This window comes from Dermacentor andersoni, chromosome 4 (genome assembly GCF_023375885.2).
Source record: "Dermacentor andersoni chromosome 4, qqDerAnde1_hic_scaffold, whole genome shotgun sequence".
NCBI lineage: Eukaryota > Metazoa > Arthropoda > Arachnida > Ixodida > Ixodidae > Dermacentor > Dermacentor andersoni.
Window position 1 is genome coordinate 57,630,596 of NC_092817.1, and position 24,423 is coordinate 57,655,018.

A 24,423-nucleotide genomic window follows, 5' to 3' on the forward strand; every position below is an offset into this window, starting at 1 on the left:
CATGGCAAGAAATCAGTGGACCTCGTGCTCGATAATAAGACACCATAGTTGCGGAGTCGATGTAGCAGATTGATGTCAAATAAGCCTTGTAGTTAAAATGCAATTGGAAATAACCATTACGCAATACAGTGACATCTTTCACTGTGGTTGATTATATCAGATAAAATTTTTACACTTGAAAGCATGTTTATCTGTGCGAAGACCTGTCCCTGTGTGTAAATATAACTTGCTAAATGGTACTCATCAAAGCTGGCTTCTCCACAGTAAGGAGCTTTACTAGGTGAAGTCCACTTCGCCATTCACTTTGTTTTACAGGTTATGATAGCCTGTATATTAGAGATGCTTATATATGTGGGTAACCAAGGATGTTAACATCGCAAGAGTAAGTGCCATTATAACTTAATAAATGGTAAATGAGCAAGGGCACACCGGCAGGGATACAATCTGAACAGTTTTGTTTTTGAGACTGATGTTCAACCATTTGCACTTTCAGGACATTAGGTACACGCATTTGCCAAATCTAGTGATCTGGTGATTCTTGACATAATCTGTGGTACATTTAATGCAGGCTGCATGCAGTTCAAGTAATAATAAGCTAGAAAACAAAATTCAGATCAGCTGTAGTCACAATTCTAGTAAATATGCTGCATACAGTAATGATAAAGTTAGCAAGAGGCTTAGTAAATAAAAGCATATTGTGACTGAAAGAGAGCAGAATGCCTAATGAGTGGAAGTAGAGTAAATACAAGCTCACCTTTTGGCAAATTCGCTGCATGGCAGGTCAGAAACCTAGGCAAAATGGGCCTGTGCTTCTTTGGTGTCGGCAGGATGCGCATAATAATCTCTTGATAATGAGCAGTGACAAAAGCAGTTACCGTGGCGGTGGCTGTAGAAGTAGCTGATAATTGAAAATGAACACAATGTTAATGCCTCCACTTGTCAGTTTCAAGAGCAGAGCTCCTGAGGTGCCTTGCATTTCCTTTGCTATCATGTCATATTGACAAGATAGAACTGGCTTCAGTGTGCACCTTAATAAGTAATGCAGTTGTCAGTGGTGCTATTTGTAGTGATAGCCTTAGTATTATATCTCTGATTGTGTTCAAAGTACATTGTTGGTTTGTAAACAAAAACATGAAGGTAATAACACTTCTGCCTTAGGATTTCAGGACCTATGTGCCAATTTCAGAGAAATTTATTTACTTAAGTTTCCAGCCTGCCCCTCCCCCCCACCCTTTCTTTCAAGGTGCAGTTATGACCAAAAAAAAGCCTTTGTGTGTCTTTCTCTTTCTTTTGCAGCCACAACACAAAGACAGTTATAGACTTTGTCAACAGTGGGGAGAATGCCATCTTCGTCATTAATACAGTGCACCTCATCTCTCAGCTGGCTGACAACATCATCATTGCCTGTGGAGGGCTGTTGCCTCTTCTAGCATCTGCAACTTCCCCGAATGTAAGCTGTGGCTTTCATCACTGCCTGAAATTGGAATGGCCATCATAAAACAATTACTTAGTGGATACTCTGACTGTGCATGCCATTTGTTCTTTGTTTCTTGCACTTGTTTCTATTTGTGGCTCAGTTTCTATTGTTTGTTTATTGAGTCTGTTGCATGCTTGTTTAATTTGCTTCGGCACTGATGGCCTTGTTTCAAGCTTTGTTTTGACATGGTGCATAGAAAAGGAGAGTAGTATGCCTTGAAGTATTTGCTGGTATGCCTTACCATTGAAGTTGTTCAGTTATGTAAGTACAGTGTGCTCATAGCATCATGAAATGTGTGGAATTCTCTAAAACATAATCATTTTCTCAGCACCATACTTGCAGTTAAGAGCTAACTGCATTCACAATATCCGTAGAACTGAGTGGAAAATGTACTTGATAGGATACACTTCCTTGTTGTACCTTATATGTGATATAATCCAACAAATTATCTGCGGATAGTTAAGGTGGTGCCTATCCAAGATCTCGGTGCTCACGGAAAGCTTCTAGTGCCTAATTTTGCTCTCAAAATTGCAAAATATGAGGAAATATTTTTATACATGTTAATCGAACCTGTTCAGCTAGATTTTATTGGTGATTCAACAACTGTATAGAGATGTCTGTGAATAAATATAGTAGAAGGTTTCTTTAATGAACAGACTTATCAAGATATCAATTTCAACGTAGTAAATATAAAGTTTGATTAGGCGTCCTTGATTTCAACCTGATTTCCGAAAAAAAATGAAGGTCACCAGATTTGTCAAGGAGTTGCCAAAATGCAGATCAGAATGAAAGATGTCAATGAACAACATGTATATTGTGTGCTTATTATGACTACTGCTTTTTCACTAAAATCTTTCCTATGGGGCTTGATCGTTGATATGCTACTTGCAATATTTCTGTGCCTAGTTCTATAAACAATATTGTATAATGAGCAACTTTCAGCTTCCAGCGCTACTGCTTTTTATCAGGCTTATATCAGTTCCACTTCATTATCCTGTTTAGTAGTAGTACGTTTACATGCAGCGTTATGTTTGAATCCGAGCCGTACTTGAGTTGCACTATGTCCATCTCATCTTTATTGGACCTTGAGCATCTTTTTCTTTAACCCACGCAGCATGAGCTGGACGTGATCGAGCCAACACAGGGCATGGCTATCGAGGTTGCTGTAGCATTCCTCCAGCGGCTGGTCTACATGACTGATGTGCTGGTCTTTGCCTCGTCCCTGAGCTTCTCAGACCTAGAGGCTGAGAAGAACATGTCCAGTGGAGGCATCCTCAGGCAGTGCCTCAGGCTAGGTGAGGTTGCTGTTGGCTTCTTGCACATGCACATGTCTGAGGGTTTCTCACATATCAACCTGCATGCTACCTTTTGCACATTGTATGGTGAGGTGATTCCAAGGGAAGGGAAGCGTAGCAGGGGACGGCAGAAAGTTAGGTGGGCGGATGAGATTAAGAAGTTTGCAGACAACATGGCCACAATTAGTACATGACCAGGGTAGTTGGAGAAGTATGGGAGAGGCCTTTGCCCTGCAGTGGGCGTAACCAGGCTAATGATGATGATGAATGATGAATGATGATGATGGTGAGGTTGTGCTGTGTTTGTGCTGGTTGCAGTCTGTACAGCAGCTGTTCGCAACTGCCTGGAATGTCGGGAAAGGAGCTGTCCCTTGACACCTGTGACACCACAGACTCCCACCACTAGGGACCCTCTGCGGCCTAACCCCATTCACGCACTCATCGGTGGTGTGCAGCCATCAGCTAAGGTTTGTCCACACTGTTTGCTGGCTGGTTGTTTGATGGCAATACTTTTGTTCACAATGTGTGGCAGATTCAGTTGCCCTTCTGTCTTTGGTGAAAGCCAGCATAAAAGTTGGAAGAGTAGTGGCACTTTTTGGTGGGAAATGCAGCCATTTACAGAAGATGTTGCATTCTTGTCTTGTTTATCCATACTGAGTGCTTCATTACCCCTTGTATTGTAAAACAGAATGCCTTATTAGGTTCTTAATTTTATTATCTTTCTTTTCAAAATTCTAGCATAAAGGAATAGGGTAATTGTACTTTTTTTTTTTTGTGAGAGCAATTGTTTGATGTATCTTTCACTCCAGTATTCTCTTCCCCCGTTTTTATTTGTCCAAGGAACCTCTATCAGAGCCCGTGAACACAAGCTTAGGTCATGATCGCTGTTAGATTCATCCAAAAGATCAACTTCACCAGCAGTGTTCATATTAATCATTGTCATCATCACTTTGTTACCTTGGGGTCATTGCAGACTCTTCTTTTTCTTTTGCTGTGGCTCTAGAATGTGTCTCTCCTGCTATGCTCTGCAGAACATTGTGGAAAATCTTGGCGGTCAAAGCAGCCCCATACGAGACCCAGAGAAGCTGCTGCAGGACATGGATGTGAACCGTTTGCGAGCTGTCATCTACAGAGACGTACGTCACCTTTGCTTGTACCATTCGCACTAGATTCTCGCTGTTGGGGTAGAGCTTCTCTAACAATAGCTAGCCTAGAATTGGAGACATAAGCACTTGGAGGACCCATGAAAATAGGGGGCACGTGCGCAGAACCCAAGCCTAATCATGGGTTTTGTGTTTGTGTTGACTGAAGACCTGAAAATCAAGGAATAGCCTAGGGCATAGGGTCACCCAAAAAGCTTAGCATAAACTAACATGGCAGCAGCAATCGAACTGACAGCTCTCACCTAGCACCAAATCTGACCCAATTTTTTATTAACTCATTATATTTGTAAGAAACAAATGATGATGACGTAGGCCATAACTTTCGCTCACTCACATGAAAAAGATCAAACAATAAATCACTACTCTTTTTATAGCGGTTGTTGGTTCGAGGGCTTGTAGGCCTAAAGGTTTAGGCTTTTGGCTGGCATACTAAACAATTAAATATCAGTGTGCATGCCGAAGGTTTCCCATTACTCTTAATCGATGATTCAAGATGGCAGAAGTGCATACACAAACTTGTTCGAAGATTCTGAATGGCGGCCCCTGGTTATGAAAAATCTCCTGCACAGCAAGGAAATGCTTAAATGTTTATTCGTCTGCCTATCTGTATTTGTATTGCAGTATCCACGGGCTTGTTAAAGCTGTGCTAAGCAGCGTTTTACATCATCTCACACATGGTATGCTTAGATAGATGCGTTCTGCAAGGGTTGGTGAATGATCCACCTGCACATTCTAAAGTTGGGGTAAAGAAGTAATGAAGTTTTAGGACGTTTTCTTTTTAAAAAATTAGGCTTTGCCTTTCTTAATATGTCTTATTGTTTTCATTTCTTATAAGCAGTAGTTCATCTTTTTCTCGCAAAGCTTTTTGTTTTCACTGCAGCAGCCCATTAGATGCATGACCCATCAGATGCATGACCCAACACTACTGTGTTTACGTCAATTCTAAAGCTCTATTTGTCCTCCGCACCTAAGGACTACCAATGCAAGGCAACTTGGGAACACGGAACATTGGTTCACCTAACACGCCCCCTCACCTCCGCCCCCCAAAAAAGTGCCTTGGAAGAGCATGACACTGACTGCTACTTTCACTCCTTGTCGCCGTTGCACAGGATGAGACCAAACAGGCGCAGTTCCTGGCGTTGGCTGTGGTTTACTTCATCTCCGTGCTGATGGTGTCCAAGTACCGCGACATCCTGGAGCCCCCTTCGTCCTCCTCCTCTTCCTCGTCCACTTCCTCCTGCTGCTCGCAGCAGCCACAGACGCAGCAGCAGCAGCAGCAGCGAGCTGCAACTGTGGTTCCCCCTTCATCATCTTCAAATGTCACTCATCCGGCCCCCATGCCGCCCTCCGATGGCACAACAGCCGTGCGCCTTACTCAGTCCCAGGCGCAAGGTGACTGCCTCCTGACCCCCTTTTGCACATTGAATTTGCTGATACACCAGACAGCCACTATTTAGCATTATTTCTTTATTTTTCACATACATCAGCATCAGGAGGGACTATAGAGGGTGGTACACCATCTGCTTTTGGTACCCATAACAAATATCCTCTTTTTTTTTCTAGTCTTCTTTTGGTTGGTGCGGCACTTGTTAAGATTTGTCATAACATAGTCTTCAATGCTATAAGCCTACATTCAGTCTGCGCACATTTGTACATGGGGCCAACTTAAACTTTCCACTGGGCTGCATTTTCTGTGCCTCGTGGAATTGAGAAAAGCTTCCTTGAATTGTCATAACAGTTTATACACCCGCTAGCTCAGCGGGTTGTCATGGGAAAATGCGCAAAACCACCTGGTGAACATCACCAAGGGCAGTCGAGCAAACAGCACGCGCCAATCAGCTAGTGCGATGCCTATGTGGATATTCACGATGACGCTTGTTGTCACGGGACTGCAACCATCAATTAAACATGTAAAAGAGAAAGCAGTGCACAACAGTGAATGATGCCACTTCAGTTTATTTCTCTGGGCAAGGGCACAACCTGAAAGAAGACACACAGATGCATGTCACAGGCACTTATTGGAAGGTCACAAGGTCACATGACCATCACGAGGCCACACCACTACAAAAGTTTGGCATGCTAATGGGTTGTGCGTTATAGGAATTATGTTGCATAGGTTCAGTGTACAGCTTTGAGTGCAGTAAAAACATAGAAATGTAGGAAAAGGCCATGTGGGTGTGCTAGTAGGTGTATTTGGTTGCCGATAACTCAGTTTATAGAAGGCACAGTCAAACCTCCTTGCTAAAAAAGATTTGTGAGATGTATTATACCATACCAAAGACATTTTAGACCTTCCATAAACGTTGTTGGCTATCTGTAGTGCATCACTAGAAGTGTGCCCTGTGTGTAGATTTATGTGGTACTAAAAATAAATTACAACACATGAACACGTGCCCTGTCATTCCCCTGTCCCCAGCTTTCTAGTTTCTGAAATGTTGCACTAGATAAAATTGTAAAACCATCTTCATGTGATCATGTTGGATGCATGTCACAATACCTGATTTTATTTTCTTAAATGACTGCCCAACTCTGTACTCCTGTACTAATGGTTTACTTATACTCAATTCAGTCAGGGGCAGTCACTGCTGTCGGGTTCTTGTTTTTTTCTAGTGGTGCTTCAGATGCCTTTTTTGTCCAGTTTCTACTGAACGCAGAGCATGTCATAGGTAAACATGAAATAAAATCTAAACATATAAACTAATGTGCTCTCTATTCCATTATCATGCAGCCAATGAGAAGGCGTCCGTGCTATGGTCAGACGGCCAAGACGGGGAGCGGGATGAGGTGATCGTGGTCGAAGAGATGGACTCCAGTATCCTGGCCAACATTCACTCCTCTGCTGCCATCATTTCCACAGTGAGTAGAGGTCTATTTTTGTTTTTGTTTTCACTACATTCTGCCCCTTAAGAATGCCGAAAAATTACTCAAGTAAGTAAGCATTGCACTTTATTGTTGTAGCTGATGCACATGCTGAAGAGTGGAAAGGTTTCATAAAGCCAGTTTGTGTGTAAAATGCACAACTTTTCTTATGTTAAAAATGTTTCTTCGTTGAACAGTGGCGACAGGTACCTAGGCATCAACCACTCCCATTATTGACTGCTGGGACAAGATTATAACCACGATGATGGCAAATCATGAACTGCATTTACGTCAAAGCAGTCCGGTGCCCAGATGTCTTGCAATCGGCCGTTTTTCTTTCATTGCTTGGTTAATTAGGGTGAAACATTCATGAAAGGATGGAGTTCTATATAGGTCATTACTGCATAGCTTGATAGATTCACTAAGTTACACGATGAAAATGCTGCCGGGGCTTTCACATGAAACTTAAATGTTGCAATCAATAGTACTTGCGTGCAATTCAGGCAGCATGGGAGTGATGAAAGCTCACTGCAAAGATGTGCATACAAAGTGTGGAAACTCTTTCTGCGCAATTCACGTGCACTCAAAGTGATGCACAGCCGTAGACACTGCTTACGAAAAGCAACGTACAGGGTGGCAGAGCGGAAAACCCAATGGAACAAGCTATGGGGCACTGGGATAGGAATTTCGTAATAATGCGGATGTTTAGATGACAAGCTCCCTTCTTGCAGACTATGCACTGTAGAAGGACCAAAAAGACTACAATATTTAATGAACAACTACCCATTCTCTCCTAATTTCTGTCTGTTGAAATTGGCAAGGTATATTTTTTTCATTGTAGTCTTGCAGAAAATCGCAAGGTGCAGAGTTACCCAGAGTAGCCATGCGCATCTAGTTCTTTATTGGGATGCTGGTGTTACAGGGACACGTAGATTGAGGACATGTCTGTTTGCATCACTGCACATTTGACCAGCCCACATCATCTGTAGGTTGCACCCCAGTGCCAAATTCTTGGAAAATTCTGTGCACTGGCCACCTGGTCAACTCATTTCATATAGTGACTGGATCAGTCTGTTGACCGTCACTGGTTTGATTTCCAGAACGGGACAGATTTCTTTGTCAAACATGTGGCTTGCTTTTCCTGGCTGCACGCCTGTTACGATCCACAGAGTGTATCAAGCTGCTTCATAGCATTGTTTTGCCATAAAAAGTGTAAGCGAGATCTTTCCTTGTAATTCCCATTGTCTTCTCGTCACGCAGTCTCCAGTGACAAACCCTGCCCACCCTGTAGCAGCCACCACCTACCACCATGAAGCGGTAAATGGATCGGGGGAACCCCTGGACAACTACCAGGCTACGATCCTCGTGCCCCAGGAGCCAGCACTCAATGGCCTCAACAAGGTATGGCCCCAAAATGAAATTGTTGCCACTTTATGCGTGGCATAATATCACAAGAGTGGCTCTGCAGTGCTTTTTGCCTTCGAGCAGATTACAGTGAAAGAGCTTGGACTTGAGCCTGTACCATACAAATCCTTAAGAATAGCATGTTGCTTGTCGTTCCACCACTATTTGTTTTCGAACATGAGTTCACAGTTTCAGGGTTGAAAAGGTTGATGTAAAACTTGTTCACATGTTTGCTGCAGCCTAAAGGATGTGTCTGTGGCAAGGCCCATGCACTCACACTATTCGCGAACAGTGCACCCACAGCTATGAACAGTTCAATCCTGTCAGAGAAATGAGTGAGCTGCTGCATACAAAATGCATGGAACATGTCGGAGGAGTGAAGTGGGAGGCAGAAATTAATTGATCGGATATGTGCAGTTGTGGGGAACAGAAGGGGATAGTGATGACCAAATTGACCAGGTGTTCAATCACCAGATGAGGAAAAGAAGGCCATAGGTAGTGTCAAAACACACTGGACATTCTGTCATCAATCATTTCTGGCACCTGTCATTTGCATATTGTTACCCTCTCAAGCTGATAAGAACTGGTATTTTGAGAACTGGCTGTAAGTTGAAGGCAGTAGAATAAACACTGCTTTCGTTGTGCATTTCCACTCATGTACAGCGAGCTGCATTGTAGCCGCAGTGTTCTACTGGGATCTCACAGGCCATGCAAAACTGTTGCTCAGGCAGAACTTCTTTACAGAGTTATGAAGTCGGATAGCACTTAATCATAATGGAATACTTTGCACACTGCTTATGAAATGCCATGAGCAAGTAATACCATAGCACAGAGCTGTACCTAAATCTTTTTCTCTCCTGTCAATACTTTGTGCCATAGGTATTCAAACACCGCCTATGGCAGCAATTTAGTAAATATTAATGGGATGCAAAAGGAAGCCTATCATGCTTACTCCTGCTTCTGAGTACATGTTAGGTGGTCATTTTCAACTCTGCCATCTCTTACATGAAGGTGCCTGAGAGCGGGATGACGCCAGTGGCTACCAGCAAGATAGGCGAGGAAAGTGGGCTGGCACCGAGTGCACGTGAGGCGAGCCTGACGCAGAAACTGGAGGGGGCGCTCGGCAGCGTGTGCCCGCTGCTTCGTGAGATCATGGTGGACTTCGCGCCCTTCCTATCGCGCACGCTCGTCGGCTCGCATGGCCAGGACCTTCTTGTCGAAGGCAAAGGTGAGCATTGAGTCTATTTAGCATGCTGAGAACTGTTGCCGAGTTTGTGTTGTAGAAGTCTCTAAGAAACACAGTTACAAAAATGTTCGCTGCCTCACCTAAGCGTTTGTGGGCCGGTAAATGAAGTCTGTACAGTCATGGACAGATTAGCCCTTAGTTTTAGTCTTGTGTCAGGTTCCTCAGGACACCAAAAAATATTGGTTTTGGACAGATGTACACTGTACATCTGTCCCTAGAATCAAAGAATATTTTCTGAAATAAATCACTATCCGTTGGTTCACAGGACTGCTTTTTATGCATGGCATCCTAAGCATGCGAATTCCTTACTCACCAGAACAACTGCAAAGTGGGCAAATTCTCATGGCTGCAAAGGGTTAATAGTCAACATGTTAAAGCTAACTAAAACAGGATCTTGTTTCCAACTTTTGCCACTTCGTAATATCTTAGCACCATTATGGCTTGTATGTTTAATTTATGGCTAATACATTTCACTTCCATTAATTCGATCCTAATGGGACTGATAAAATTGATCTAATTATTCAGCATGTCAAATTAAACAAGATACAGAAAAACATCAGAACACACCACCGATTCGTCTGGCAGTACTTGCCCATTTCTAACACGCCCCAGAATCAAACACGAGCCTGCTTCCTATGTGGCCAAGGTAAAACCTAACATAGAGATAACATTAAAGCTCCTAAACAATGTATAAATCTAATGCACGCCATATTTCTTAGCAAGAAAAAAGAGTCTAATATGTGCTGCACTAAGGCAGCCAGTTTTCTTAAGCCAGCTTTGCTACAATAAGTTTGTGTTATGCAGTAAAGCATACAAATGCTGCAAAGATGGTTATGGTTTCGTGTCTAATTGTACCCTGCAGGCAATTTTCCACCGACTCTTCATGGGAAAAAAAAAGAAAGAAAGCCGTGGATTAGAATAGAGCAAATACAGTAGTCAGACATTGTGAGCTAGGGTTATTGCTTGAAAATTTTCCTATGGCAGGCTGGAAACGAGTGTTTTCAGTGGTGGAGGATGTATGTTCAATGCATTTGCTGTCCACTAAGGTATGTGGTGCTGACTGGTCAAGTTCGAATGATCTGGCAAAGGCAATTTTTAGGATTTAAATAATTAAAGTTTAGGCCCATAGAAATGCTTGGGCACGGTCGGGACCTTTGTTTAGGGTCGAATTAACGGAAGTTTATTGTACCACGTTTTATTACTAGATACATAGTAGTTCAAAGTATGAATCTTCAAATTATAACACAAAAGAGGCATGCTACTTCATACTCTTTAATTAGTGCTTCACTTGTCTCTTATGATGCAATAATATATGTAAGTGTGTCATGTTGTGGCAGAAATAATCGGGCCCTGATGTCTTTGCTCTTCCCAACAACCAACCTATGGCAGGGCTTAGCACGTTCAAGAACAGCACCTCAGTGGTGGAGCTAGTGATGCTTCTGTGCTCCCAGGAGTGGCAGAACTCACTGCAGAAACATGCTGGCCTTGCCTTTATCGAGCTCATCAACGAAGGAAGGTCAGTACAGATATCATGCACCTTTCTGCACTTGCGGGAAAGATTCAACTTTGGGTTCTCTTTTCTTCTTACCATAAGTTCAAGACAAGTGACATGCCAAGTATTGAGAAAAAGAAATTCTGCAGAAACCACCAACGCTGATTGTCAGTGCAAGCGAAAAGCTGAACCCTTCAAGAAAGTTATTCGCTTTATTAAAGAAATGATGTGCTCGAAGGCATGTATTTGTTGTGGTGAGGATGTTTAGGTAGTGTTTCGTGTTTCATTGAATAATTATGTAGTGAACAGAGCTGCTAAACAGTGTATCAGAGGTGGTCATATAAATGGTGCATCTCATAAAGCTATAATACTACACAGTTGGCTTTCGGCGACGAACATGCCCTGCAAAATGCTTTCGCAAGATATGTGCCCTTTGCAAGTCCAACCACCACAACCAACCTTCAACCACCATCCACGAAAATGGGCGAAAGAGCCAGAGAAAGCTATTCACTTTAATAACTAGCTGCTTTGGGAACACTTACTTTTGGATAATGCTAATATCGTGCAAAACTGCATTTTCTGAGCAGTCTGATACCCATGAAAATAAATGTCAGTACAACTCTTTGTGGCTACTCTGGCACATGTGAGCAATTGAAACTGGTGACATTCAGTTGGCATGTGGCCTCTTTCTGCTAAAAAGATGCAGGAAAATGTGCCATGGCTGCTTGCCGTTGCAGCTATTATTTTTTCCTATCTTGTTCAGTTGCAGCTGCCACATTTCAGCAACCAAATAGCTTTTCACATCAATAATCGTAAAACATAATATTGTCAAACCCAATTATATCGAACCAATTTCCATTATAGTATAGAACAATTTCTAACATTGTGAAGCTTCAGCAAAAAAACATAGCAAAAATATACATTTAACATTGAACGAAAATCATGTCCACACTCAATAAATTGAACTCCATGCGGTGCCTAATGGCTCTGTAAGTTGGGTTTTCTGCAGGAAAAAGCCACAACCACACATGCAGTGAAGGAAGGAAAAACAAAAGTTTTTCTTCCACTACACCATAGTGAAAGAAAAAGTTCTCTTTTTCCATGCATGCGTGCACGCACGCACACTTGTGTGCCTGTGTGCGTGTGTGTGTGTTTGTGTGGATTGTTGATGCTGTTGACCACTGAACTTGTTTGATCTGTTGACAGCCATGTGGCAGTGAGCATGTGGGTGTCCAAGCACACTTTAAGAAGTGCATTGAAAATGGCAACGTTGCAAAAACTTTCACTAATTCTGTTTACAAAACTTACCAGAGGACTTCAAGACAGCCTGGAGTCCATCGAAATTTTCTTTTTAAGCAATTTTTAACATTCGGTAGGATTACACAATAGATGATAGTTGGATACGTTCTCTTGCACCATTATCATTGAAACTCATTAGTGGTATGTATGTTTGCTTGAACTTATGCTGCTTTTTTTTCTTTCAAATGTGCTCAGGCTGCTTTCCCACGCCATGAAAGACCACATTGTCAGGGTGGCCAACGAAGCGGAGTTCATCCTCAACCGCATGCGAGCGGACGACGTTCTCAAGCACGCTGAATTTGAGGTACCTGTTGCTGTGTGCTGTCGAGTTATTTTGTCATTCACCATGTGGTGAAATTGGGCATGATAGGGCAGTGTTACACATGTGGTGCATTCTTATAACTACGGTAGACTCCCTTAAAGACAAACTCAAAGGGACCACGAAAATTTGTTCGCCTTATCAGAAGAATATATGGCAACATGACCAGGTCCATCCAAATATCTCACTTCAAAACGGTACATGAAGTAGACTTACAACGAGGGAAACATGACAGAAAGTATTTTTTAGCTGAGCTTAATAGAAAACTGTCCTTAAGCGGTACTCTTGCTTGGTTTAATCCAATCTGTGATGGACGTTCGGCGCCTGTCTGCAAATCGGCGAGTAGCCACAAATGATGTCATCTCACCTAATGACCTTAAAAATCCTTCTGTGCCTTTGTGCTGCTAGAAAAAGTTCACTAGGGAGCTCAAGCAGGCATCTGCCGCCTCACAGGTCATCGGTGCAGGCTCAGAGCTAGCGTAAGTACAAAGGAGAACGCTGAGCACGCGGCGAAGCAGCGCAACCTAGAGGAAAGTCCAGGTGACATTGAGCAAAGTGGGGATTGAGAAACGAGGCAAAGTGTCGCAGAGGAGGAATGTAGGTGGATGCATGCTGTGTTGACCTCCTTTGGCAGTTGCTACAGATTTTGTTTGCGATACGGATGCGGATACGAATGCAGATGTGGGTACGGATACTGAGCTTGTCTCATCATATCATTGTCCTTACACACCATACGCTATCTGTGTGGGTGAAATCGTGGGACGGTGAGCCAACGATAACGACTCAGCATGCGCAAAGGAAGAAATGGGGGTGGGAAAGCATGCCATCTTCTGTCGGTTGCATGACACTGGGGAGGTGAGGTAGGGGGTGTTGTACTTCGGCTCCTTGCGGTCTCCCGGGATTGATTTTGAAAGCTTTGGGGGCCCAGTCTAGGTGGGCCAATGGCTCGTAGCTTTGCTTGCACTGTATTAACGTCGCTTAGTTTGTGTTGAAGCGATAGACAGCACGAAGGTCACTTCACTCGCTGCTGCTGCAATTCCTCACGCCAGCGTTTTGACAAAGAGTGTCCATGGTTTCCTCCTCTTGTTTTTGCCTCTGTCCACGGGTGATGTGCACTGCAGGCCTCCAGTAGGATGCCTCAATGCGTACGCCCCCAGGCGCAGTGCATCGAGGCACCCTAGCCTGCAGGTTCGGTAGCAGTGGCGGTCACTCCGAATGTTTGTCTTAACCAAAGAGCACGTCTGAGGCGGTTCGTCTTACACGGATTTGTTTGCATTGAGTCTGTAGAAAACCAAACGTTCCCATGTTGTTTGTTAGATGTGAGAATTTGGGTTAACCGAGTTCGTCTTAACGAGTGTTCACTGTGTATCACTTTCTTTAGTTGTATTGAGTGAGTGTACAGAGCTGCTAAGTCTTGCAAAATGAAGCCAACATGTCTCTGCCTAAAATATTGAGTTGGTATTCATCACACTGAAATAACACACCTGGCATGGGAGTTTCCTTATAGGCTCCATACTGGGGTCAATAATTAAATACAGTGAAATCCCATTAGAGCGAACCTCTCATTAATGATTTCTTAAAGTTAATGAACATTTCGAAAAATTCCCCACCAAGTGCCCATTGGTTGAATGTAAATATCTTTCACTACAACGAATTTCGGAATACCAAATTTTTCAAAATAATGCATCTAATTTCATCGTCATCGTATCTTAATAACACTTCACAATAACGAATTTCGTACGTAAGAATCTGCTCGCAACAGCACAAACCACGACAAATGCTACGTATGTGCCGCTACCATCATCAGTATGCCTGCCTAAATTTCTCTGTGCTTCTGCCCTTCTTTAAACGCACGTTTGCCCTGTCGGCATCGTCTCCACTTGGAATCACGCTTCGTCGGCCCTCGCAGTCTTTGTTCCGTCAACCGGGTACCTCGGCACATTTCTCGGTGGGCTGTTTTGCTCGCTTTAAACGCTAGACGTTCATTTCTACGTTCACGAAAAGCTCTGGAAGCAGCACGGAAAAAGAAAAAAGCGGAGGCAATTTCTTTGCAAAAAAAGGTGGATATTCTTTCTCAACTGCACCCTGGAAAACAGCAAATCGACATTGCAAAGGTGTGGGGGATTGCACCATTTCTTCAAATAAACGTGCATTCATTTCCGAATACTCAGTGCTTTTTTCCGTGCTTTTAGACATTTACGCGTTTGCGGATGTGTTCCCAGCAAAGGTTGGCGACTGCTATTGTTGCATTTACGATTTTCCATGAGAATAAGATTTTTTTCAATATTATGATTTTTCATAATAACGAACAATCTTTAGCGGTCCTTTGAGATTCGTTGTACCGAAATTTGACTGTAATATGTCTTAATCTTCTTATCTGCAAATTCTTTCTTTGTGATACTTTATGCACACGTAAACAACCACCACTCTCTTATATTGCTTGAACAAGGTACTGATGAGGTGCTGACACATTCTTACTCTTTTGACAAGCGCACAAGTTTACGCTAAGCAAGCTTGCCCCTGATTAGATGGGCTCCCACTAAAGATTTCACTCCTAACTAAACTTCATTTCCTCATTTAGTGCCCTGCATGATCCATGGCCATGATATAATGCTACGAGTGGAAATTGAAATTTTCGTGTTCTAATTGGTGTCAGATGTGTCTCACGGTGTGTGTCCTATTTCTTGCAGTCGTTGTGTGCACAGACTGCTGTGGACCGCAAGGAAGAAGAGATGATGTGTGACCACCTTATCACGGCAGCACGGCGTCGTGATTCCCTAGTGGCTGCACGGGCACTTGAGAAGGTGCTGAACATTCTGACCAACCGCCATGGAGCTTGGGGTCAGAACTCTAAAGGGAGCTCACATCGAATCACAGAGAATGGCCAGGTGGAGTTTCTCCGGCTAGACGCTTGGGAAGATGATGCGCGACGCCGCAAGCGGCTTGTGCGAAACCCTCATGGCTCTTGCCATCCTGAGGGCACTCTCAAGGCAGCCATCGAGCATGGTACGTACGATTAAAAGCTTTGCAATTGTGGTAAAAAACTTGCGTGCAGTAAAAGCGCGCCGTGAATTCCTCGTGAATATTCCTCGTGAATTTTTTTCAGTCACAACATTGTATTAGATGAAGTTCCGCTGAATTTCTAAGGGGTCCTACTCTTTTGTTATGGGTTGTTCTGGACAATTACATAAATTTCTGTCATGTAATGTAAGGTAGAACAGTGTGCACACATCTTGGAAAAAAAAAACACGAGAAAGGACGTACTACCTGGGAAAACGTATGAGCTGAAGTCGCTTAAAAATTTTGCAGCCTCAACTGTAGTTGACATCTACATAATACGAAGCATTGTGCGAATCATTGCAGCACGAGACACCAACATGAGCTGAGCTGGTGAAAGTGGCCCGAGATGTGCATTGTCATTTTTGCGGCTTCGACAAGCTTACACTTGCGCACCTCGAACTTGGCTTGGGTCAGCAGCTCCTTCAGTCAGGCAATTTTGGCTGGAACATCTTATGAGCCCATCTGGCGAGAATTGTTGCAGAATGAAACACTGACTCATGTTGAGCTCGTGGGTTCTGAGCAGTGCAAAACACCCTTTGTTGTTTTTCTATCGTTTATTGTTTTTAAACAGCAACAGGAAACCGAAACAAAGTCAAGCTGGTGGGCGACGTCAGAATACAATGCTGCCAGAGTGATATGTGACACTCAGTTCGTGCCATCTGCAGCAGGGAACAGCAGCATGTTTGGGTTATCGCCTACATAAAGTATGCAGTACGCTTTCAACGGCACTATACCATGAGCACTGCGAAACAGATAGGTGGAGATACTTATTGCGATAGAATTGGTAGCGATAGCTGTGAATGCGACGCATGATGATGCGAGGACATTTGCTGGTACCGGAAGAGGAAACCGAGTTTGTGCCGGCATTTTCATGTGAGGCAGGCATGTACTGCAGGGAAGCTGGCAAACCACCTACTGCTCTCGATCGCACATGCTACGCACTTTTTCTTGGATCTAGCGGCCAGAAAACATCATGCAATTGCAATTTGGCGATGTTCTGAACGTTGGTGTTGAAAGATAATGTTTTCTAAGAACTTATTAACCGATACAAAGGAAGGATAAGTGTATTGAGCCGTTTTTTGCATTCTCGATTGTGAATGTTGGCGCTGGGAAATTGTATGAAATGGGGATCATATCAACCAGGTTCTGCTGCAGTTGGTGCCGTTATTTATTTATTTATTTATTTATTTATTTATTTATTTGTATGCTTGTGAAATTCTGCAGGCCATTTATGTGTGGCCCTCGCAGGTGTGGGTACAATTCAAAGATGTATTTGGCACAGAATATTTCATACATAACACCATCATAAAGCTACAATGAACACTCAAGGAAAGATTTAAAAGAACAATGCACATTATGACAAAGGGGAAAAAATGTCCTTTGACACACACACACACAAAGAGGCCAGTAAAAAACACATCAACACACACAATGCAAAAATAAAATTTTTGATGGATGCGAGTATGCGAGTATGCGAGGATGCGAGTTTTTTTTTTTTTTTTTTTTTTTTTTTAATGCGAATCCACAGGCTGAGTCTTGTAAGAAATTGTAACCATATCTTTGTTTCTATCCTTATCTTCTGTAACCCCCCCCTTATGTAATACCCCGACAGGGGTCCTTAAGGAAAAATAAATGATAATGATGATGATATTTTATCTTGTCGAGAGGTAAATTATTTCAACCTGTTATTGTTCCATTAAAAAATGAGTACTTGTAATTGCTCATTCACGTGAGTAGAGGTGTTAAACTGTGTCGATAATGATGCCATGTAATTCTAGTTGACAATTGTAGATAAGATGTGGGATCAAGACTAAGATTACGATGTCATAGTGGGCATAGGAATTTCAGTCTTCAAGTTTATGCATGTTTTAAGAAAGGCAGTATTTTTGGATTTCAGATGAACACTATTTGTTGTTGGTCCTCTTGGTCCTCTTGTTTGATGATCAGATTGACCCTTGATAATTGACTCTGGCTGTTTGGGTCAATAGTTGATTCTGTTCACAATTGCCTGTTGGCAGTTGATCTTGTTAGTGGTGGATCATTAATGGATTCTTTTGGTGTTTACTTGCATAAAAAGTTGATGCGGTTGACAACTGAAACTGTTTGATCTTTTAATAGTCTTATGTGTGGCAATGAGCATGTGGATGTGCACTGTGCGTAGGGGCCCCCGAGGATGCAATCTTGCAAGCCCGTGAAGAGCTCCACCGTCAACTGGCCATGACTCGGCGGCAGCACCAGCTACAGAGCACTGACCTCTTGGACGACAGCGACTTCTGGGACGACAAAGACCTCGACTCCGAACTCGCAGGTACTGAATGGGTCAAAGAATGATTTCACAATGCACAGCTGTTAAACACTAGCTGTATGGGTACTGTGTTGCTACCTAATGCACACTTAATCGCTCCTTTATACACACCTCATGCATTGTTAACATTTAATCACCCCATATTTTGTAGCTTCGTACTACAATTCGGGTGGATGTGAAGTTTTCCCTTTCATGCACTTTCCTCCACCTTGCGGGCTTCCGCAGAACTGATTTGCCATATTCATTGTCCCAGTGCCTTGAGTTGTTGATTAATTCACCCTCGCTCTGTGATCGGCTAGCCTCCTAGTTAGCTCAAATGGTAGAGCAATCGCCCCAGAAAGGCATTGGCCCCGGTTCGAATCCTGGACCAGGACAAATTTTTCTTCAACTGCAAGCTTTTCTTTCTGAGAAACCCGTGTGGGTTTCCTTTGTAGCTTCATGCTACAATTCGGATAGATGCCAATTGTTCCCTTTCATGTACTTTCCTCCACCTTGCAGACTTCCGCAGAACTTATTTGCTATATTCAATGTCCCAGTGGTTCGAGTTGATGATTAATTCGCCCTTGCTCTGCGAGCCTGGTTAGCTCAGATGGCAAAGCGACCACCCTGAAAGGCGTTGGTCCCTGGTTTGAGTCCCGGACTAGGATGAATTTTTCTTCAACTGCAAGGCTTTTTGTTTTCTGAGAAACCCATGCGAGTTTCCTAGTAGCCTCGTGCTACAATTCGGATGGATGCAAATTTTTCCCTTTCAGAAAATTTCATGCTAGACGTGTCCTTCAGTCGATTCTGAACCATTAACCGCAGGCTCGTGATACCCTTGCATGCACGCCTATGAGAAATCGCTCATCCAGATATCTATGGACACTGCCAATTCACTTCAGCTGATAAGGAATGGGATTACGCCAAAGCACAGAACGATCTGGTAATTCATTCTCTTCCATAGCTTTGCCATGCCATGTTGTTAAATGTATATTCATATTAAATAAAACTACTCTATAAACATAAAGTTAGGATGATGGGTGCCAGGAGTGCGACACTTGGCAAAAGGTGGGAGTGTTTTTGAAGCTGTTCACTGTATTTGAACAAAAATTAAGTGAGCTGTAGTAAAGCATGCAATCATTCCCTCCTCTGTACAGGGTCCGTAAGTCTTAGCACGAGATGTCGTCTGATAGCTCCAGGAATCATTGCTCCAGGCATGCTCTCCATCACCCAATCTGAACTCTTCTTCGAGGTGGACGAGGATGACATAGAGTTCAAGAAGAACGACAATGAGGTAGGGAAATGCAGCTGCATGAGTTTCTTGCCTGTTCTTTGCATCTGCTATGTTGTGCATTCATGTAACAGAACATACTATTAGGTAGTGGCTGGAAGCGTCAACCTCAACACTTTCATAAGATAAGGAAAGGCCATAGCTAACCTGTCTTAGCCTGACAATTTATGCAAGTTCTAGTTTGACTAGTTAAAAATACACTTTCTCAGAAGAGCACAGAAGTTTCGTATTATTAGGTGCAGTTAAGCAAAGTGTGAAAACAAAAGCTTTGTCTTCATGTGCCAAAGTATTAGCGCAAGGAAAGTTGGGTACATCACACTTCTGGCACAATATAAGATGAACATATGCCCAAATAAGTAAGTGTGCAGTTCTTTTTTTTTCATTCTTGTCTTTTTATTACTATCCTATGAAATTTTAACCTGAAAAATTGTGCTAGGAAAAAGAGTTATCCTTTATAGATGCAGCACATTTCAACTATCAGGCTCTCTACTGCCAAGGCTGCCATTGTCACTGTTCTCATGTAAAATGGGTGAGCTGATTGTTGTGTAGGGCCTGATTAACCCACAGCCAAGCTAATGCCGCACTCAGTATCAAAGCAGCAAATGTTTTTCTGAACAGAAGATTTTAAGGCTGGCATGCATTGAACTATGTGACATGTGCTCGATGTGGAGCTCTCTGGGTAGTTGGAACAGCAGAGAAGCCGATCTCCAAACAGTGGGATGTGACGCCTACAACTGGATGACGTCCTTTCTTTCCAGTCAGACACTTTTAAAACTGAAATTCAGGAGCCCTGTGATGCAGAGCCTCAGGAGTTCACATCTCCCATATGGTGCTGGCAGCACGAGAAAATTGTGTGCCATACTAAAAATGAATTTTCAGTGTGCCACAGGGTTTGCATGCCGTGGGCTTGTCCATGGCTTATGTGTGCTAGCTGAGAAAACAGAGCTTCAGTTTTGGTCTCTGCTTAGATAAAGAAGCAGAGAAGGTTCTGAAGCACACCTTTGTTTCATATGCATGATTAACTTGTATCAGTTTTGACCACACTCTTGAAAAGTTAAACCATCTTTTCTTTTGCCGTGTGTGAATTCACATTACACGTTAGATTCCTATGGCAGTAAACCAACTAAGATTGACTCAATTTTTTCCTCCACTGGTATTTTGTAAAAAGAAGGAGGAGGGACCAATGGCAGCTTGAAGCATTTACCTAATTAGTGTGGTACTTGCTAATAAAAATTTCAGTACTACGGGGGTGTACAGGAAAGGAAGTATACATACACCAAAGTGAAGCTATTACAGCAGACAGTAAATTAATATAGATAGCAGTAATGTAAAACAAAAGGGAAGAAATAGTGACAAAGGCCACTCTAAGGTGATAAAACATGTGCAGACTACCAACAATAGCATATCAGTGATAATGTCCACCATAATCTGCTTGCGCTGCTCACTTGCACATATCATTTGCATATTAGATACGTATACAAACAGTTTGAATTGGCATAACGTATTTACTCGATTCTAATGCGCCCTCGAGTGTAACGTGCACCCATTTCCTGTGACCCAAAAAAAAAAAAAGAAAACGTCCTTTACAACTTCTTTCAATACAACTTTCTTTCATTTGGAAAAAACAAAAGATGAACTCCCAATGCACTAAAGTTGCGATAAATAAGAAAAGTCCCAGTTTTGCCTGAGAGGCGAAGCATTGATTACGATAGGAAATTAGCAGACAGCTATACGAAAAGTAAAGATAGTAGTTTTATCGGCCGTGTAAACTTTTAAACGTTCGCTTACTAATTAAATTAACAAGCATGGTGTCATGCGCGCACAAGCAAACATGAACACGTCTCACTCAATGACCGCGGAAACTCTTTAAACGCTTAAGTGAGGAAGTGCGGTAGGAGGAGCGAGGGAATTGACTTTAGTGCAACCTCTCGCTTCGACGCGAACTAAGCAACGAGAATACAGTGCGGTGCACCTAGATGCGTAGACTCTTCTCTCCATCGCACATCGCTTTCAAGGTAGGGGCCGCGCGGCCGTGCAATGCGTATATAGCAGCCGCCGCTGTAGAATGCTTTGTAATGAAGAAGAGTAGCCTGCCTGTGCCACAGCACCATCGCTACCGGCTTGAGCTCGTGGTTGCTGTCTTTCGCCAAACGCTTGTGACGGCTACCCATTCGCGCCCGTTGCTAATAAATCTCTTAGCAAGTGGTGGAGGTGGAGATTTATTAGCAACGGGCGCAAACGGGTAGCCGTCACAAGCGTTCGGCGAAAGACAGCAACCACGAGCTCATGCCAGTAGCGATGGTGCTGTGGCGCAGGCAAGCTACTCTTCTTTGTTACAGCTTCTTCTGTTTGCGCCAGCCCTGCACGCAAGTTTCGGGAACTCCGAACGCCCGTGATGCGGCGCGACTTCCGTCCGTCTCCGCACACGTGATCGCTCCCCTTTTAAATGCGACAGTGTGATGAATTCGGCATGTCTTTGCAGTTGGCACTTCCATTCTGATAGAACTAACGCAGAAAACAGGAAGATAGACGGTGCACTAACCTGAGCCAAAGGAAGCATTGTCTAAGCACACATACTACAGCACACGGAGAAAGCTGCGGCAGCTAGGCTCGAAGCGCGAACAAGGCGGCCATTTTGAAATGCTGATGCGGATGTGGTAACGCAGATTTAGGGGTCGTACTCGATTCTAACGCGCACGCAATTTTCAAACCCGTTCTGTCGGAAAAAAGTCTGCGTTAGATTCGAGTAAATACGGTACCAACTTCACCTTCCTTCACATGTGCAAAACTGTCTAAGACTAAGGACAAAAGCGCCTTTCAATATTTGCGGTTCTTGTCCCTCTGATTGGAACCGCAGCCAGAAGGCGACAGTTGGCACATCTGCATGCTGCTGTCTTGCAGAAACAGGTTGGTCAGTATATGCATTGGCACGTGTGTTTCATTCCGATATGCTACGTGGAATTCGACTGAAATCTATCACGCTCTACTGATTCCGTGCATCACTGAGGGTGCTGTCTTCCTGAAGAAATTGCATATTTTTGTTCTGTGCATCGTTAATACATGGCAACATTGTACTGTTTTAGCAAAGTAGACAGGAATGGAAGAAGACAGATAAGAGAAGGCTAGTGCCAAATGGTTAACTATATGTAGTACGGCTTGTATGGGCCACGGACAAATGATAAATGAACGGAGTGATACTTCGTTCATTATCTCTGCCCACTGTGTAACTGTAACATACCTAACTGTATCAAATCAAGTCGCTTTAATATATCAGCCATTTTTTAGTTGTGTGTTACCAGTTGTGAGGGACATCATTTGGATGTCCATTGCGTTTTTTGCCTTTGCATTTCCTGTTTCCTTTTTCGCGCCTGGGTGTCATGCATTGAGAAGCTTTGGCTGCTCATGCAGCAGTCAGCACACAACTCAGATTGATTTTTCCAAAATATTGTGTTTAAGATGCCGTTGCATCCGCCTCAGACCCGAAGGTAGCTGACGGGTGTAATTCAAGTCAGTTCTTAGTACCGAATGGTACATTATGAATGCAAAAAACCCATTGCATTGTTTAACTACCGTGGTTAGGTGCTGAAGGCAGCATCTTCATGTAAGTATCAAAAGTAGCTGTCTCCTCATGTTTCTTGGTATACAAACAGTTCTCATTGTCTCATCGTCTTAAGCACAGAGTTGAAGTTGTGGCATTTCATGGTAGGTTTGCATGTTGATGCTGCTTCCTGGATTTTCATGTTAACTCGCAGTATTGGAAACGCACTTCACAGGTGATTTTTCCGTTTATGACAATGCACCGGTGTAGATAAAATTGATGTCAGTCTTTTACAAAATCTGATGGCTATAACAGGCTTACTCAACTTCGATTGAGTTCTGCATGCATCCGCCTTTATATACGGGATGAAAATTTTATGTAATCAATCCTGAGTTATTTCGACAAGAGACTGAAGACAAGGTACCCAATTGGGTATCAAGGCACCACGAAAGATGTGAGGCTCACTTACTCTCTTTTCTTCGTCTTTTACATTGTTGGACAGTAAGCTGACACATTTTGGTTGAGAAAAGCAGCGCACCAAAAAAAAAAAAAAGGATAACAAGGAGCAGCAGCAGACGAGCGCAAATATGGCCGACATGTGGCAAAGGAATTTAAAGGTACACCAAACAGTTTTGTAAGCCATGCGCCGACAGGCCCACGTTAACACAATTTTACGATGTATATAGTGTTACCGTGGCTTGTCGGGCTTCGTTCCTCTGCCGGGCAGACCACAGGGTCAGCGCTTCTCTGCGCTGCACCGAATCATCGCCGTAATTCAATGCAGCACGATTGCGTGCAGTATCATCCTCGGCGCGCCGCGTTTGGTCAACCGCGTGCTGCCTGCGCAGTCACGCCGGACCTGTCCGACCCGTCACGGGCGGCGTCTGGAGCGACGTGCACGCGCGTGTGGTCTGCGCGGCTGCAGCGTCGTGTTGGGCGACGGCGCTTGTCTTTTGCGCTCGCAGTAAGCACTCGCGCTTCCTGGGCGGACGTTCGTCGATCGCCGCGATGCTGTGCAAGCGCACGGTCGGTGACCCGGTGTCACGCGCCCCGGTAGTTCCAGTGGTTTGGGCCGTTCTGTGTTGAAGACGAGATTGCCGACTGGATTTTTGTTTCCGCGAACCCAAGCTGGAGTCGAACGCAGCCGAACTGTGCAACCGCAAGTTTTCCCAAGGCCGTCCTCTACGGCGTCCATCGAAGTACTAGTCGATCGCAACAGTTTGCGGGACACGGTTTCTACGACAAATGGGAACTTCTGCTCTGTTAAGGCATGATGCTTCTAACATAACGAATCACTGTGTCAAGTATTCGCGGGAATCCGCTTTTTTTCCTCAACTCCTCTGTCTCGTAAACTTTCGTGACCAACTGTCCGTGGTGCGAAACTGCTCAAGAACAAACTGGATTATTGGCGACTCCTCTTGCAGGAGTAAGTGCGTGCTCCGCACCCAACCTCGTTCTCGAGAGTTTTTGTACACCGTGATGGACTGGCGTTCACTCTCCGTGGGCTCACGCTCTTTAAAAAATTTACACCCTTGAGGGCTCATCTTGTCCCACAACGATAATGGTCATCTGTCTTATTCGCATTTTTCTTTTTCTTTTTAACGCTGCGAGCCCGATACGTCCAAGTCACGAACGGCTTGCGCGTTATCAGCGTGACACGGCATTCTCGACAGGAAAGTGGCGAGCGCTGAGTTTT

General features: G+C 43.6%; 1 protein-coding gene across 2 annotated transcripts in view; it reads left to right on the plus strand.

Moving 5' to 3' along the window:
• The window catches only part of rg (A kinase anchor protein rugose), a 346,775-nt gene that overhangs the window by 160,351 nt on the left and 162,001 nt on the right, over window positions 1-24,423 (plus strand). For both annotated transcript variants that reach the window (XM_055073810.2, XM_050182990.3), the window contains exons 25-37: window positions 1,297-1,450; window positions 2,592-2,772; window positions 3,091-3,239; window positions 3,804-3,908; window positions 5,045-5,327; window positions 6,664-6,791; window positions 8,055-8,195; window positions 9,210-9,426; window positions 10,834-10,960; window positions 12,431-12,539; window positions 15,245-15,560; window positions 17,776-17,922; window positions 19,056-19,192. In XM_055073810.2, the coding sequence (XP_054929785.1) occupies window positions 1,297-1,450; window positions 2,592-2,772; window positions 3,091-3,239; window positions 3,804-3,908; window positions 5,045-5,327; window positions 6,664-6,791; window positions 8,055-8,195; window positions 9,210-9,426; window positions 10,834-10,960; window positions 12,431-12,539; window positions 15,245-15,560; window positions 17,776-17,922; window positions 19,056-19,192 (2,194 nt within the window). The remainder of the gene's footprint in view (window positions 1-1,296; window positions 1,451-2,591; window positions 2,773-3,090; window positions 3,240-3,803; window positions 3,909-5,044; window positions 5,328-6,663; window positions 6,792-8,054; window positions 8,196-9,209; window positions 9,427-10,833; window positions 10,961-12,430; window positions 12,540-15,244; window positions 15,561-17,775; window positions 17,923-19,055; window positions 19,193-24,423) is intronic.